This window comes from Lissotriton helveticus, chromosome 6 (genome assembly GCF_964261635.1).
Source record: "Lissotriton helveticus chromosome 6, aLisHel1.1, whole genome shotgun sequence".
Classification (NCBI taxonomy): Eukaryota; Metazoa; Chordata; class Amphibia; order Caudata; family Salamandridae; genus Lissotriton; species Lissotriton helveticus.
This window is the reverse complement of record NC_136067.1, coordinates 1,156,487,730-1,156,505,582: the sequence shown is the minus strand read 5'-3', so window position 1 is coordinate 1,156,505,582 and position 17,853 is coordinate 1,156,487,730. Positions and strand designations below refer to the sequence as shown.

General features: G+C 43.2%; 1 protein-coding gene across 1 annotated transcript in view; it reads left to right on the top strand.

Annotated features, from left to right (window-relative positions):
• The window catches only part of LOC144763334 (uncharacterized), a 414,265-nt gene extending 396,705 nt beyond the window's left edge, over positions 1–17,560 (top strand). Inside the window, exon 7 of the mRNA XM_078648822.1 lies at positions 14,994–17,560. Within this exon, the coding sequence (XP_078504948.1) occupies positions 14,994–15,667 (674 nt within the window). The 3' untranslated portion in view covers positions 15,668–17,560. The remainder of the gene's footprint in view (positions 1–14,993) is intronic.
• The last annotated feature ends 293 nt before the right edge of the window (positions 17,561–17,853 follow it).

Here is a 17,853-nt window from a genome sequence, read left to right as displayed (position 1 = left end):
CTCGCCGTTATAGATTGCTTTATGTCACGTTTTTTTCTTTCCACTACCGCATTTCCCTCAGGATGGAAGGGAGAAGAGTACCGCAATGCAATGCCCATGCTGGTCATGGCCTCTTTGTAAGCTCGAGAGCTAAACGCAGGACCCTGGTCAGAATGTAGCATGCCAATTGCGTATGTGCCGATAAAGACTCGCAAATCTTTTATAACAGTTCTGGCGTCAGCCGAGCGCTGGTGTCTACATCTTAAATGAATCTAGTCTTAATAATTATGGGAACGCATTTCTCCAGCTGGATTTTTGCGTGTAGATAGCCTGATGCTTTCTAATAAAGGTGTCCTGGCAATAGTCTGGTCCGGTTCACAACTGCAATCTCTGTTGCAGTTCTGACAATCCATTGCAAAGTTGTACATTTGCAAGCTCATCCCCGGCCACCAGTATTCTGATTGTAATTCTATTAGAGATTTCAAGATCTTTTGGTGCCTCAGACCCTGTCCCATGTGTGCTTCTTGAATCAAGTAAGCCCTCCGGTTCGTGTTTGGAATTACTCTATCCCCCACTCCAGGGATTTGAGCAAAAGGAACGGAGTTTGCATCAATTAAGTATTTATTTCCGAGTGGATAATTTAGAGGTAACGCCGCATAGTTGCTTTTCATTGAGGCTTTTTCTGCTAGTAGCGTTTCACCGTCTATTTGTTTTTTAGTACGCTTTTTTGTGACTACGGAATCCGGTTGAACCGCTGCCGCTGTGGCTCTGTTAGCCAATGAATTCCCTGCAACGTGAACGCCATCACGTTGATGACTCAGTGTATGTATCACATGAGTCTTTTGTAGTTCTTTCTGCAAAATAACTACTTGTTCCCAGAGCTTTTTATGCTTTATTGTGGCACCTGTGTCATCTTTGTAACCGTTTTTTGATCCATGTCTGCATGTCATTATTGTAAGACCTGACGCAGTAATGCGAATCGCACACTATTAGTGTGGGGAATTCGCGATCGGCATTTTCAAGCGCCATCTTTAAAGATCTTATTTCAGCTCGCTGAGCTGTTCAGTTTCTGAGTGATTCAGTTTTGTTGATTATCGGTCTGAATTTACCAAAGCGCCAGCGACCTTTAACAATTGCGCACGCTGCATTGTAGGATTTTTTATCCACATCGTAGTGTTGTTCAAATCTGTCCATGTAGATTACACAGGTGTACTGTTCGAGAGGCAGAATTTCGATTGACAGAGGATATTCATGTTTGTATTCTAGATCTTCTATTTTTTTCATTTTCGGGTCAAAAGCGTGTTTCACGTCTTCTGCAGCAAGATAATTTTCCCATTGTATCCATTTTGGATCTAATGCCACAGCATTCGGAATGCGTGGTCTTGTTACTGCCTTAAGGGCTGATACTGCTGTTAAAACAGATATGCTCCTGCCTTGGGCTAGGGCTCTTTCTTTTGCTACTGCAGTTTGAACCGCAGTTACAATTTTTTCAGTAGAACTGAATTTTATTTCAGCTTGTGTGTACAAGTGTGATTTGTAAGCTATTGGTACAGTTTCTCCCTCATTAGAGGTCAGGTGGGTGAATCCGCATCTTCCTGGGATGACTCGGATTACAAGGTTGCGTACGTTATCGCGTGTTTGCAGTTTTGTTTTAGCTAACATGTCTGTTTGTAATGATCTAAAAATGTCTGTGTGTTTCTGAGTCCAATTGATTTGTTTGAAATCAGGTTTTATTAATTCATTCAGAGGTTTAACCCTCTCTGCATAATTTAGAATGTATGTTCTTCCGAAATTCAAGAAACCTAGTATTGATTGTAAATTCTTCAGCGTTTTTGGTGCTTGGAGTACAGCACACTTCTCTAAGAAGTTGTCTGATGGGCTTTTGCCTTCACTTGATAATTCATATCCTAAAAACACGACAGTTAGGTGAGCAATTCGTGACTTTTTAAAGTTGAATTTGTACCCTTCAGCTGCGAACCCAAGTATTATGGTGTTCACTCTTTTTAAGTGAGTCTCCAGGTCATCATCTGTGAGATAGATGTCATCGACATAAGATAATGCTTCATCATCATATATTTGTAGTAACTCTGTTACCCTTGCTGAGAATAATCCTGGGCTATTCTTGAATCCCTGTGGGAATCGACAGAATTGTTTTTTGTGAACCCATTGTTGAGAAAGCGGTCAAATACCTGCTTTCAGGTGCAATGTTTTGACAAAAGAATCCTTTAGAGATATCTAATGTCGATTTGTATTTTTTGCGCACAATGTTATTTATTAGTGCTGCACTGTGTGAGTTTTGTACTGCAAATGTTTTGCAACATGAGTTTAAGTGTCTGTAGTCCAAAACTAGACGATCTGAATCGTCTGGCTTGGAGACAGGAAACAAAGGATTGTTCATTTGTGAGGTGCATGTTTCAATCACCCCCTGATATTCAAGTTGATCTAAGATCTCCGTGACTTGCTTTTTAGCTTCTTGTTTAACTTGGTACTGCCCTTATGCAGTAGGTTGACTTTTTAACTGGAGTTTGTGGGGAGGAGAATCCTCATCCCATCCTACATGGTTTTTATATAATGCAGGGGCTTGGGCCACTGCCCATTTTCTTGCAAATGTGTATTTTTTATGAATTGGAATATGATTTAAGAAGGCAGGCATAACCATTTGTTCGCCATGTGGGCACTCCCTGACAAACTCTGGTGGCCAGTCTTTTTCAGCTAACAGGATATCATAGCCTTTCGGAAGTTTGTCCCAAAAGAGATCCCTTACTTTCCTAGTCTTGTCCCCCTCTATACGCAATGTTATTTCGTATAATTTATGGGGTTTGCTAACTCTGGTATCTGCAGTTTCCACTTGAATGTATTCATTCGTGTCCACTGTCTCCAGAAGATTCATCAGGATCTTGCGAGCTATGGTCACTTCTGCTGCGCTGTCTAGCATTGTCTGGGCCCACTCTCCGTTTTTAGGTTTCGACTTGCCGAAAGCTGCGCAGCAGCGTTTCGCGCAAGGCGAAATCTTTTGAGAAGAGTATGTTGGCTTAGCCCCGCCACTGTCTTCCATTGGCTAGCTCCATAAATGGAGGCTAGCCATTGGAAGACAGATCTGTCCGTCAATGCCGGAGCAGATTCGGGGGCGTTCCGGCGGTTTGTAGGCATTCAGCCCTTTTGGTAACATAATTGCGGTGGTGGGCGGTTCCTATTTTTTTGGGGGGGGAAGGTTTGTTTTGGTCATTTCAGGCCGACCGCCGCCGGAAGAAGTCCAGGTCAGTGCTTTTTCTTGCCTTCTGCTTTGCCTTTCTTGCCGTTTGCTGTTCCCGCCCCCCCTCCCGCTGTCCGTGCCTTTCCCGTCCCCCCTCCCGCTGTCCGTGCCTTTCCCGCCCCCCTCCCGCTGTCCGTGCCTTTCCCGCCCCCCTCCCGCTGTCCGTGCCTTTCCCCGTCCCGCTGTCCGTGCCTTTCCCGCACCCCCTCCCGCTGTCCGTGCCTTTCCCGTCCCCCCTCCCTCGTCGTGAATGAGGCCAGGCTCTTGCTCTCTTGTGAGGCAGTCGTCTTCCCTCCTCGTGAAAAAGTATGCCCTATATTCCTCGGCGGTCGGCGCCAATGAGGGGACCTTCTTTTCCCCGTGTGAATGACCATGACCTCGTTCCTCCTGCTTCCGTGATGGTGCCTTCTTTCTCTTCATTTGAATGAGCATGCTCTCTTTACACTCGCGACAATTAGGGTACCATTCATCTACGTGTGTAGGCGCAGCCCTCCTTCCCTGCGCGACAGTTAGGGAGCCGAGCCTTCCCTCTATGTAAATGAATAACTCTTTTTATCTCCGTGCCAATGAGGGAACTTTCATACACTCCATGTGAATGAATGCCTGTTTTCCGTTCGCCTCAAGTGTGCCTTATTTTCCTTCCTATGGATGATTTCCTTCACGTCATGTGCAATGATGGCTGGACTCTCAAATCTCTCGTTGTATGCCGCTGCACTTTATCCTGTATTTCTCTCGTATGGTATGTGTGCTAAAGCTCCACTGTTTCATGAATCACGTAGGGCATGTGTATAGGTGCTACACATATAGCCAAGGCTATTTCAATGCGCTATATGTCCGTGTTGGAAGACATCTCTTCTTTTTCATTTCTATGGTCTCTCCCTCATCATGTAAGAAGCGTGTTCTCTTGTTCGTTTAATATGTGGATGCATGCTCTCTCCTTTCTTCACTCTGTGACTGTGCCTTTCCCGTCCCCCCTCCCGCTGTCCGTGCCTTTCCTGCCCCCTCCCACTGTCCGTGCCTTTCCTTCCCCCCCTCCCGCTGTCCGTGCCTTTCCTGCCCCCCCTCCCGCTGTCCGTGCTTTTCCTTGTCTAAAATAAGATTCTAAAATTACTTTTGCATTACAATAAGAAGTGATCAAAGGCACAAGGTGCGAGTATTTACGGTGCGAACATTTAGGTAGGTTTCAAAAGCTCGGTATCTGATCCGGGAAATGCTTACATGTGTTTAATTATTCAGACTGCGTGCTCAGATGGCTACAGTATGCAAATGAAATATGCGTCTCTGCTGGAAAAACTGGCTGGCACAACCCTGCATGATCCAGAGTTACATGCAGCGTGATGCAGAAGCAAAGGATATTTCAATTTATTTTTAGGTAAAAGGAGGCTATTTTTTTTCAATGGTCAGCGCCGGTGAGAGAGAATTCCTCTTAGCAGGATGAAGGTTTCCCCAGCATCCGAGCAGCTGTGTCTGTGTAGGCCTGTCTAGTCTGTCCTTCCCTTGCGTGCCCTTCCACTGCCCGCTCCGAGCACTTTAAGCGGTCTCCAGTCGCCCCTCTTTTCTATCCGTGCTATTTCTTGTGCGTGAGACACTACACTTGTATCCCTAATGTGCTTGGTCTTCAGCTTTGCCCTTTCTTTCGGAATTCCCTCCTCCGTATCGCCCCCCCCCCCCTCACCTCCCCCCTCTGTTTCTGCCCAAGGCCTTTTTGAAATCATTCCGATTGATAGAAAGCCAAGAGGCCCTCCGAGATGAATACAATATTCAAATTAAGAGCTGACCTTTCCCACGGAGTGTCCCGTGACCTGTGAAATATTTCTACCTGCTGCAGAGGATTGTTGTGGCGTGGGGGTCATGGCCTCGGGGGTCGGGCCCGTTTTTCCTGTCGTCCTTTGGTCCGGGGAAGATTATTGGCGCCTCGGCCAGTAGCCGGAGGGCACTCTGCTGGGTGCTGGCTGGCATGCCACTAATTCAGGGCACTCTGCTTGCCCTTGGGCTAGCCTCATATTCTGGCTTCAGTTGAGCATACAAATTCACCAAGCCTGGGAAATCCTTGCTGGAAGGAAACAGCTTACCTGGAGATGTGCACGTAAAATCGTGGGTTATGAAGCTGAGTGGAACAATGCACGTGCTGCACAAATCTATCTGCAAGCAGCAAATCACAGATTTAAATCTCAAGGTAGTAGGGGGGGTAAGGCAGCAGCTTTGGGGGTGCGGGGGCACTACGTGAAAATGTCGGGCTAGGACTGGCCAGGAACCAGGAGTTTAGGCAGCTCTGGCTGTTACGCCACATCATCTCCCCTGTATGATTTGTGCCGGGGGACACAGGCATCTGCTGGTCAGTAATGCCCTCCAGCTTTAAGAGAGAGGCTTATCGGGACGAACAGAAGGGTCTTCTTCGGAGAAAGGTGATGGTACAGCCATTTAATGGGAACGACGTGTGCAAAATCAAACTACCAGGGCAGCCTTACAGCCTGAGACCAAAGACAGAGCTGGACACCAAGTAGGATTCTGTTTCAGAAGATATTTTAACCATTCTTAAAACGGTCTGCCCAATGCTCCAAGTCTTTTCAATTGTAAACCCTATAACATGATTATGTTGTGCAAATATGTGGCATTGTTTTATCAATTTTGAGGATGTAAGTGTATATGCAACTCCAGTTTTACAAGCCATTGCATTTACGCAAGTTTGAGCTATTGCCAATGTAAATGACAATGCCATTTCTTTATCTGTTTTCAAAACCAACATATAAATACAAATTTTGTCATTTACAATGCCAATAGCTCTAACTTTTCCAAAGGCGAAACCGTTGCATTGTAAATGCTTGTTCAGTTGTGTCCTCAGTATCCTCGGCATGTTTTATTTTAATACTGGCTACCTTCTTCTTTGGAAATTGTAATTTTTTACTTTGATGAGCAGGTTCCTTGTCTTTGGACTTGACGTGCTCTTCTTTGTGTTCTGACCGTCCTCTTCTTTCCGATTTCTGTGAGGAAGTCTGAAAAGATCGAGAGGGACGTGTATCAATATCTTGATCTGTCAGGTTTTCTTAATTTATCCCTATCTCTAAGGCTGTATCTTTTCTCAGAGGGCTCCCTCTGGGGAGACTTGCTTCCTCAGTCTGGAGATCTATCTCTCCGTTGAGGAGACCTTCCTCTGGACTGAAAACGTTTTTCTCTGGGAGTGGATTGTTTATTACCCTCCCAACTCTTTTTTGGAGTGTTGAGATTATTTTTAATAAAGGTTTTTTCAAGATTTTCAGTTAGTTGGGGTTTTACTGGTTTCCCACCCAAACTATCTCTACCTAGTTCTTCATAGGATTTTTCAATTATTGGGCAAGTTCAAAAGGTTGTTCTGCTATATCTGTTTCTTTCAATTTCTGGCGGATCGCCACAGATGCTGCTTCTCCTTTTACGTTGGCTAATAATATAGCCGAGACCTGTTTAAAGTCTTTCAGTAATTTCATACCTAGAGTTAAAGCAGGTTCTGGACCGTATTCATTTTGAATCTGTCTTAGCACATCTGGTATTATCGCCATAGACGGAGCACCATGTGTTTTTGTGTAAATAGAAGCAAAGACTGTGCCCCAAGTGTCACAGTCCTCCACATGTGGTGCGATCCCCATTGGAAGACAGATAGTCAGAATTCTGTGGTTTTCATGAGGTGTAGTATCAGAAAATACTGCCTCTATCTGAGTGATTTTTTTGTGCTAACCAGAATGGAATTTGTTCCCGTTTTGCGGGTATTTTGCCAATGGCTGATTGTATATTCTGTGGTGTGATTTTATTTGTGTTCCCCTGGTGAGGGGTGTGCTGTGGAATTTTTATTGCTGGTTGGACTGTTGAAGTCCGCATGACATATTGGACAAATTGTCTATGTATTTTAATTAGCAGTTTTAGCTGAGCTAAAAGTTCTCGATCTGAAATTTTTTCAATGTCGGGATGTGGTGTGTAGACAGCTAGAACTGGCCACGTGGCTCCTGGTCTACCTAGTGGACCGAGCCTGGTAATGTGATTTTGATGTTTTAGGGCGCCATTAAACCAGAGCAAGGTGCTCTTGGTAAGTTAGTGGGATTTCAACGTCCTCGAAAGGAGCGTATTCATCCGGAGGTTCCTCTATTTTGTAATAGTGGAAGTCTTGTGTCACAGCGTGTGCTGCTGGAAAATGTATCCATGAATAGAATACCTCTGTCTGCCGATATTCATGGGCCTCTACCACAAATATGACTGTACCACCTCTTGATGATAGTCCATTTTCTATAAGTTTAAGAGTTATAGTTCTTCTTACTTTGACCGGAATGATTATAGCATTTGGGTCATTCTGTTGGAGAGTTGTGTCATCTAACAACAGTTGAGACGCTAAAGCATCTCTTTCTTCATCACCTTCCGGAATTTTATTGACAAAAAGTTTTTTGTTGCAGATCAAGTTTCAAGGAAACAAAGATTAGGTGCACAATATTTTGGAACACTGTATCCTTCAACGTTGACTAAACCAAAAACTAATACATAGGAATCTCTTCCTACTAAGTTCCGGCGGATATTAACCTTTTACCCACTCCAGACGTCTTTTGGAGTTTTTACGGGAAAAGGGGTCTGTGTGAAAAGCACGACTGAGTTACTCTAGTGTCTTGCGTTAGATTATCGCCTTACCAAACGTTGGGCGCCATGTAGTGTAGTTCCTATATTCCCAATAGGCACTCCGCATTGGAATAATATAAACAGCAGTGTAGACGTAGGCCTGAGGTCATCTAGGTCTCTACTGACTATATTAGACTTAATTAGGTTTGCCAGCTAGCTAAGAGGTCACTAGAAACTTTCTCGAATGAACAGGAAGGAGTTAACTTTCCCGATTAGACAAGAAGGGATTAGTTTCTGACAACCGCATAAACATGAAAACTTTGCTCCCTCAGAATAAAGAGTATATCTCTAGAGTCGTGTGAAAACAATAGACAGCTATTTCACACAGTCAATCGTGCATGCTTAATTTCACCAGGAGTAGCTATTTCACACAGTCAATCGTGCATGCTTAATTTCACCAGGAGTGCAGAAAAATAGAGAGACGGGCGTTTTCAATAAAAGTTGTTATTTATTGAGCAGTCTTTTTTCTCATGCAAGAGAAGTGAGTTGCCACAATTGCAATACTTATCATAAAGTAAAGTGCGTACAGTAAAAGGAGTATTATGAAATAATACTGTAAAAGCATGGATATGGTTTCTTAGCCATATGATACTTTAAAACAGATAAAATATATACATACATAAAAACATTGACTAACGTACTCAACTGGTGCTTCTAAGATGCGCCTACCCCGGTGTACCTGACCTAAGCCTAATACGTGGGAAGGAGTAAGTAAGTTGCAGTTTAAGTTAAGTTGGTTCTTGCCAAGAATCTAAGTCAAGAATTGTCTTAAGGTTTTAATCAGCTCCGTACCTTGGTTCTAGAATGAAGGAGGTCTTGTATCTCTCTCAGGACTCGATCTCCCAGCAACCCGCAAGGGTGACTGGAAACACCAGAGCTGGAATTTCTCAGCAGGAGAAAAGACAGCGTCTCTCTCAGTGCGTCAATTGGGAGGGTCGGCTTCCTTCAGCACTCGCATCAGCTGGGCATCAGGCAAGTAGATAGCCGCTCTGCTCCAAACCACCGTGTGTTTGCTTAAGGCAACGTTGGCATATTTATACCTGGAAGGTGCCGGGTTTGACGTAAGGTTGGACATAAGACGTCACTAAGAACTAACAGTTCTTTCTGGACTCCAGGAGTTCTTGTGCAAATCAAAACAAAAGCAGGGGGATTTCCCGGGCTGCTGGAGGCTTGGTTTGTTTAAAGAACGCGTTGTACTTTCTAGGAGTCTATGGGAGTAGCCTTGCCGTATTTGGACTGCATGGGCTATGACTAGATATGTACATGATTCCTATGCCTTTATAAGGATATGTTTTGTTATAACCATAAAAGGGCATGTATCGGGGATATCTTGATTAGGGTCCTAGATAGATTCACAACAATACTGCGTGCCAAAGGTGCATGTTATCGTTACTTAATTTAGCTGTAAATGGTGAATTTTAGTGGGGCCTTTTCAGTTTAAAATGTTAATTTTTATTGACATTTTCACCTTACCAAAACATAACTTTATCCTTTGTGTTTTTTCAGTGACTATAGAATTTTTTGAACTGAAAAATAACCAATGGTTAAAATGACGTTTTAGTGGGGAGAAAATGTGAGTTAAATGTTACATTTGAAACTCAAATAAAAACACTGAAATTCACCAGTTTTATTTAACGGTACTACCTAGGTATAGCGTCACTTTAACCTTTGTTTTGTCAGTGATTGCTATTTTAGCCCGTAAAAACACACGTTGCACACCTCCCTACCGCAAATGCATTTGGACTAATGCCATTGCAATGGGGTAACCCTTATTATAAACCTCACTGAGGCAAAACCATACAAATGCTTTACACAGTAGAGTATTCTTTAAAATATGCAGTGCTTCCTACTGGGCAAGTGTAACAAAATGGATTCTACCCATTTAATTAGTCCAGATTTTTCACGTTTAGATCACTGATTTTTTTCTTTTTACCTTAGGTGAGCCCCACAACTGGTGTCTCATCCACGGAAATCACCCGTTAAACGGACTGCACTTGTTTACCACCATTGTTTGCCTTTTAAGATAAGGCTGCTGCAACGCAGCAAGGTTAAGGAGCACTTGGCTGGTTACATGTGAACCTACATGCCTGTGCACATGTTAGGGATTCACATGTGAGACTACCATTGGGTGCAGCGTGGATACTTCACCTAGGTAGCCTGGCATGGGAGGGGGGGTCTGCAGGGTTGCAATTTGACCTAGGGTAGGCCTTATAATATTAGTGGACATTCATATGGAAAGTCAGTGAGGTTTACTGTTTTGTCTGCAGTGGCACTTTATTATAGACATGGAAGAAATCTGCCTTAAAGTGCAGTTGGCCTACAAGTTCAAGTTCAAAAGACCTTTATTCGAATTTCATAAAATTCATAAAAGTTCCACATAAAAAACAACAATTCATTTGCATTACACATTATTACAAAATTATCAAGTTTAAAAATATATATGATACAGTACGATGCCTACAACGTCCACAGAGGTATTGAATAACAATATGAAATTCCCAAACAGATGTATGGACACCTTATGAGTCTTCCAGAATAGTCCCTTTTTTCTGTCTCAGCTCAAGATCAAAGTCCCGACTTTTTGTTGCCCTGCTGGGCCAAGATAATTCCATTGCTCTCCAGCAGAAGGAACTAAGGCCTCCCCATGCAAAGGGAGCAATTAACAGTGCTGAACTCCCCTCCTGAGGAGGAAGGGGTAGGGAAGAAAATCTGCATCCCTTAATTATTTGGCACACTGTACCAGGGTTGGGACAGCCCAGGCCCACTGAACAAAGGAGGGAGCCCAGACCTGAGGTGCAAACACAGGAGGGGCTTCCTCTTTAAAGTTTGATGGAAAAGGCCCTGGCTGTGATGTCAGTGAGAGGCAAAGCTGATACCCATATAGGGGATGTGACCAATAGCTCCTGATGGCACCATCTTGAATTGTCCCAGCATGCTGTGCAGGAGGGTTGGGACAGGGGTGGAGAGGTGATGTGGCACCATAGGATTGACCAGGGACGCCTGGCTTCTAGGACTTTCCACACCCAATTAAAAAATCTTGCACACGGGGGAAGAGTGCTTTTTGTTGAAGCTGGACATTGCGACTGGACAGTGGCAGACATGGACAACTGGAAGGAGAAACCCCCTGATGCCGTCTTGGACTAAGGACTCTGGCTACAGTTGGCCCCCAAGGCCAATGGACCACTCACCAGGATCAGCAAAACTGGTCCCCTTACGCCCTAAGGACCAGTTTGGGAGAAGAACTGTACTTCTGCTTCCACACAGGAGGAGAGAAGCTTCAGAGGACAAGATGATGGACAAATGCTGGTGCAGGGAGCCAGTGGAACCAGCTCCCTGTGAAGTGTGCCACCTTAGAGGCCAGGTGGTCTGAGAAAAAAAAAACCTAGGGCTCACCACCAGGAGCAAAATGAACTAATGATTGCAAGAATCTGCATGATGGGGCCTGAGATCTCCAGGGAAGAAAAATGTGATATTTGACTCCAGCAACCCTTCAGCGAGGAAATGGAGCATTTGGAGTTATACTGCAAGGCCAGTAAAACCTCCGGCATGCACAAGCTCCTGGGGGTCTATGAGAAGGACCATTACTTATTGAAGATCCCTGGGAGGGGGTTGAGTGGGGCCATCTTCCCAGCACTCAGGAGGCTATGGATCCCAACCCCCTGGTCCATTTTATGTATGTGGAGGCTCAGACCCCCAACTCGGGCGCCTCCACCACCAAAGAAATAAGGGAGCTTTGATGCGCCACCCCAAAGACAAAAAGGGCCCAAGAACCAATTGTTGGGCCCCCGATGCAAAAGGAACGGGGGAGCTTCATAACCCCCCCCCCCCCCCAAATCAAAAGAATGCGGCAGTAGCCGCTTATTCCAAATCATGCTCCTGCAAGGGTTCACCACATAAGGACCGTGGGGCTGTTTCAAGCCCAAACTTCTCTTTTATGTTGTGACCTCCAGATGACAGAGTTACCATTAGCGAGCAGAAGAGTGTGTGGGAGGACGGGGGTCTGCAGGAATGCAGCAGCTCCCTCCCAAAGTAAGTTTCAAAAAGGCACTGACCATAGGTTGACAGGGTCAAAGGAATAATGAGCCCCCTGGTTTTGTCTCCTAAAGTTAAGCACTCCAAAGGCTGCAACTTTAGTTGTATAGCTTGGGAGTACAGCTACTTCTGTTGGTTGGTCATATGGTTGCAGATTTTGTGGCCTAAATTTAAGAAAGACTGGTTTTATCATTATACAGTTCTTTATTTAAAGGTGTTGCTAGTGCTGACGGTAATGTTTATTCCTGAAAGGCTGCAGTGTTTTATTAATTATAATGTGTGCACTTGGTTGCAATACTTTATTAAGTATAGTGATGGCAGATGGATCAGGATTACTGAAGTCGGTGAAGGCATGATGTGCATGTGATTGTAGACTTTAAAGGTGGTAACCTTGACATAATTTAAAGTGACTCCCTCTTATATGGTATTTTGCTATATTGTACAGAGTGCGGGATACTGTGAATTTTAGGGGGGTGACCTTTTAGGGGTCAAATGAACTGTTATAAGTATTTTCACTAGTTTAATGTTGTCGTGCAGTTACTACTAATCTTTTAAGACCAGCACGTTTGTTGGGGTTGATGTATAGATTGATTCCGGACCCCCCTGTAGGATTTGTTGGCCTATAGACCAGCAAGCTCACAGTGCCACCGTAAGCACTTCTGACCTTATCAAGGAGTGAATGGTTTCTGGCAACCACTGAACATGACAACCTGATCCATCAGGGATCGTGGAAACAGTACAGAACCTTTCGCTCAGTCACTCATGCTCATTTTTTTTTCAGAGAAGTATACAGAGACTACATAGTGTAACGTTTACAATAGGATTATTGAACAGACGTTATTCTTCTATAAAATACATGTGATGCAATGATTAGTAGACAGAAGCAGATAAAAGTAATTGATGTATAAGCTTTATTTCGACAGTACATGTCATAAAAGCTATAAAAACACTGTAATGAATAAAAAGTGAGCAATATAAGCAACAGTACAATAGGAGATAATAGATATATGGAAGCAGCCCGTCCAGTGTCCGACGTCAGCCAGGATACAGTATACAAATTGACAAATTGACAAACCTACTAATACAACATGACAATGAAAACATGCTAAAACAGGTTATAAATGAGAGTATAAAAACATTAAAGTGCTGTCTAGGCTAATACTACCTACACATCGGTCCTTATTACAGACCATAATTAGCATTTCCATCCCTCCTAATGACAGCAACTTAGTGGGGCTAAAAGCGATAAAGTGCAAGTGCAAAACCAATATATGAGACTAGGAAGTGCCAGCCAGAATGCCCTGCAACAACCACATGCGATCTTCATGCCACTGGGTGCCGCAGCATTCCTGACTGGATCTTCCGTCTAATGAGCCATGCATGGCTTAAAAATGGGGCTAATTACAAGCACCATATGCGTAAATAGTAGATATAGTTCTACCACGGTGCTTAAACAGTCATGTAAAAAAAGGCAGTAATCTGGTATACTTCTCCTATGCAAACCCTACCCTAAGTGTACCTAGAATGTGTGTTGGTGTGGAGCAAAGAATCTCCCCAAGAGAGGATCTAACCCCATTACCTGATGGGATAGAATGAAGGACCCCATCTTGGTCACAAATTGGATACCCCTCATGAGATGTGAGACTGCTCCGTGGTGAAGTCTCAGCATGCAGGGACCCTCAGTGTCAGCTGAAGTGCCTCCTCTACCAATCTATCCACATGCTCATCTTTTATATTAGAAAGCAGCCTAGCGATGTGCGTATCGAGTTGTGATGATATGGATATGTAGGTAGCCCTGTCGCACTGTGGAAGGAAATAGAAAGGGCATTTGTACATTGTGCGAAAAGAGACCTTTTACATGATGTTCAGGGTATTGTGATAATGTTGTGTGAAGCTAGATGTGTAAACAAGTTTAGTTTCAGGGAAACTAATCCAGCATTGTCGTAAACTCAAATATGTGCAAACGTTCATGGCTGAAATGGTATTGTGAGGACACAATGTAAGAAATAAGCTGCGTAGGTGCATGATCCTAGCCCGGGAATATAACAAAGTGTATTTGTAAATTATGTGTGTGTTAAGTAGTGCATGTGTAATAAATTTACCTTTTTCTTTTCTAAAGAAAAAGCACAGACTGGGCAGTCCTTTATTGTTATTATTGCGTCCCTCTCCTGAGTAGGTCTTCTACTACTCTGCTTCGGCACCCTGAGAGAGTCAGGCGCTACAATGGGGTGTTTGATTCTCAGTGAATGGGAGGATTGTGGACCCATTACTTGTGCAGACCACACAACTAATTCCCTGTTTCCTTAAAGCAAGCTACTCAGCACAAAGTTTCTCTTGAAGGTATTGCTTACAAGACTGTACTTTTTGCATGACAGTTCAGATAATACTGTTGTTCTGAGCAAGCCCAGTGCAGCACTTTCTTGATAAAAATGCTCCCAACTATGTTGTTAAGAAGGTTGAAAATGTCTCTGCTGGTCAAACACTGGTTATGGAAAGAATTCCCGCTATTACAACCAGAGTTGATATTTCAGAATCAACGCGTTGTGATACTCGCCGAACAAGGTAAACATTTCCAAAATAAATAAACCTTTCGCTGTTTGTATATGATAAACATGTACAATAAAACAAGGACGTAGTGGGAAATCCTACAATTTCTACCCAACAAAGGCAAATCTAATGGGGAATCCCATGCCAAGAGTTTCTTCCGTAATCAGTATGGTACCCAGTAGGAAATGTAGCCCATTGACTCTCCTCAAGGTTAATTAAGCATTTTCATCCAGAAATTGGAGTGTTCATCAAATTGTGAATCAGGTCCTTGGTGTTATATCTGACAGGCTCGTAATTCTTTACTTGAAACTGTATTCTTACTGTGATGGATCAGAGCCCTGTTGGTGTTCAGTGCTGGGAGACCCATTAAGTAGCCACACGCACTACAAATCGGCTACAATAGAATGTATCATTGTTTCATCTCATACTGCTTCAGAATGTAATGCTTTTACACACATGTACGTTGACTAATATTGCGGGATTAAGTACTGTTTCTTTCTTGTAAGCATATTTTTTATTGGCATGACTGACTCTTCTTTCAATCCTACAGGTGACGGAAGCACAAACAGGCAAAAAAAAGCTGGGGAGTCGAAACAATGCACCAGGAACTCTACAGCACCCTATAAAACCTCATCAGAAAAACCAAATGCTAGGATGTTCCATAGCTCTCTTAGGGTGACGAATTCTAGGAGTCAACAATGGTCGGAACGCCATCAAGAAATGAGTGGAAAGAAACCTATTCAAAGTGAACATGGTTTCAACAACGCAGAGCATTACGGTTTACAGCAGGGACGATCGAGAATAAAGATAACAAAAAAATATAATGAATATGAAGACAACTTAAGGACTTCAGCTTTTCTTAATGGTATTCCAGACGCTCAGCAAAATCACGCATCGTGCACAGATGATCAGTTTGAGAGAAGTTACATTCTGGAGAGGGACTTCAGTAGACATGCGGGAGCACGTTCAGCAGCGAGACCCTATGCATGTACTGTTTGCGATAAAAGTTTCTTTCGAAAGGGCCATTTGATCACACACTATAGAACACATACTGGCGAAAAACCATACCCATGTCCTTTCTGCCCTAAAAGATTTAATCGGAAAGATAATCTTAATGGACACATAAGAATTCATACTGGAGAAAAACCGTATACGTGTGTTGAATGTGAAAAAAACTTCACTTCAAAAAGTGACCTCAATCAACATCGGAAAAGAAGGCACTAACTCGGAGAGGATGTATGCTTGCGAAGAAAACCTGGATCATAAATGAAAAAAATAGTAAACAACACTAACAAGAGGTGCTGCAATCTCTGAATTTTGACTGAGTAGCAAACAAGACTATAACAGGGAACAAACCTAACAACCAGAGGGAAGTGGCACTAACGCACATCGCATAACATTACCGCAGAATTAGCACGGTCAACCGCTTGCCCATTTGAATTGATTTTATACCTGGTTTACCGCAGGTGTAAATAATTCCATCACAAAGAGAAACAAATATGTATTGCATTCCTGTATAGCTTGGCAGCAGAAAGATTTAGCTGGACAGGCATTCCATAGTAATTATGTACTATAAAAAAAATATGACCTGTGATGTTGCATAGACAGTAAGACACAGATTCCCAACTGAAAAAAAATGTTTTATATTAAAAATCAAATCTTTGAGTAGGAACATATCACAGAGGACATAATTCTCTTAAAATGGAAAGGTTCTTGTAGATCACAGAGTACGAATGTCTGTTAAAATCGGAAGTACCCATGCTAATTAGTAACTGATTCATAAATGTTTGACTTGCTGGAGGTACTCTTAGGCCTACCCATCGTTATTCTTCACAGTGTGTGATGTCCATCGCCACGTAGATGGAAGCAGAGCCCAGTAAAGTGGTGTTTTAAAAAATAATAGCCCAAATGTCGGGCTAGATTTACCCTCTGTTGGTAAGCCCTAAACCCATATACTTCCTGCTACCCGTTTTCTCTGCTTGTACAGCCAGTTTCAAAGGGCATGATGTTTTCAAAAACACACCCTAAGTGCCCAGAGTAATACTTTTCATGGGCTTTTCTTCGATGCGCAGTAGATCAGATTCCCGTACTCATCAAACACCCTATTTTATAGCACAAATGTGAAGGCCTTGTGGGACAGAGATGCATGTCACTTTTGTCAAAGTACCCCCTCCCCTGTTTGGGCATCCCTCACTTCACCTGCTTTGTGTATCCCTTTCACACCGATCTCACCATACCTTTTCACCTTGAGAAGACTTGGTCAGGGACCCAGCACACAGGAAATACTAGGAACTCATTTTTATGACGCAATGTGGGTTTACTTAATAGCGCTTTGTCTTCTTCCCCAGAGGAATCTTTAGGTTCTGCAGCCCGATTCCTTCCCTGAAAGAAAATACAAGAGACGGTACCCTACTGTCACCATATTCATGCTTCAGTTCGCCATGCAATTCGTCAGTTCTAGTAAAAGGGTCCCAAAAATGCCATTGTGAAAAGAGTATCTTTTGATTAATTAGCGAGAGCTTCAAAGAAGTTTGGGGAAGTAGTCCAGTTTCTTTCCTAGGCTACAGACCTAGCAGGCTAACATGACTTCAGTTGCATTGTGGTCCCCTTCACGAAGTACATTCCTAGTTACAGTTTTGTGTCATCAGTCAGAACCTTTCCTAATTCGCTATCCACTCAGTGACAGTTAAGGGAAGAAGATTCCTGTGGCATTGGCCTCCAAAGACCTCAGCACAGACCCACCCCTTTAGAGAAATATTACAAAGGAGTATGTTTCTCTTCAAGGACACAGCTGTTCAGTCATAAGCGCCTTATTATGTTCTTACTTAAGAGGGCAAAACGATGCTTCCTGAACCTAGATATTGGAAGAGTTTTGAAGTTTGATCTGAATTGCATAAAGGCCTTTCACACCTATACTGGGGTTCAGAGCACCACTGGCAACCCTAACCCTAGAAACAGTTGATCAAGAGCCCAGTTGAAAAATAATTATTTGCTGCATAAAAGAATGCTAGGCTATACTGTGGTCCCTATTGTGAGTAGTTTTCATGGACACTTCAACCTGGTTATTTTTATCGGCATTTCAAAAACACAACTGTAATAAATTACTATGCAATGCTGGGCTGGGCATTACTTATTATGCTCTGATTTAAGAGATCACTTCCACCAACCTTCGGTGGGAAGCACCATTACGGAGGCCAGCTCCAATTGTTTCACGCTTCTTATGCTTGGGTATTTGCTATCTATCCATTTAAATAAACGGAGGCTGGGTGAGTGAGTAAGAATATCTTAATTTTCATAGTAAAATCAATATTGTCCTTTCGGAAGTGCTAGGGTACACTTCTGTTTATCTTGGGGTTGTTCTTTCACACATTGAGGCTCTTAGACCCATCAGATTTGGAAATACTGCAGTA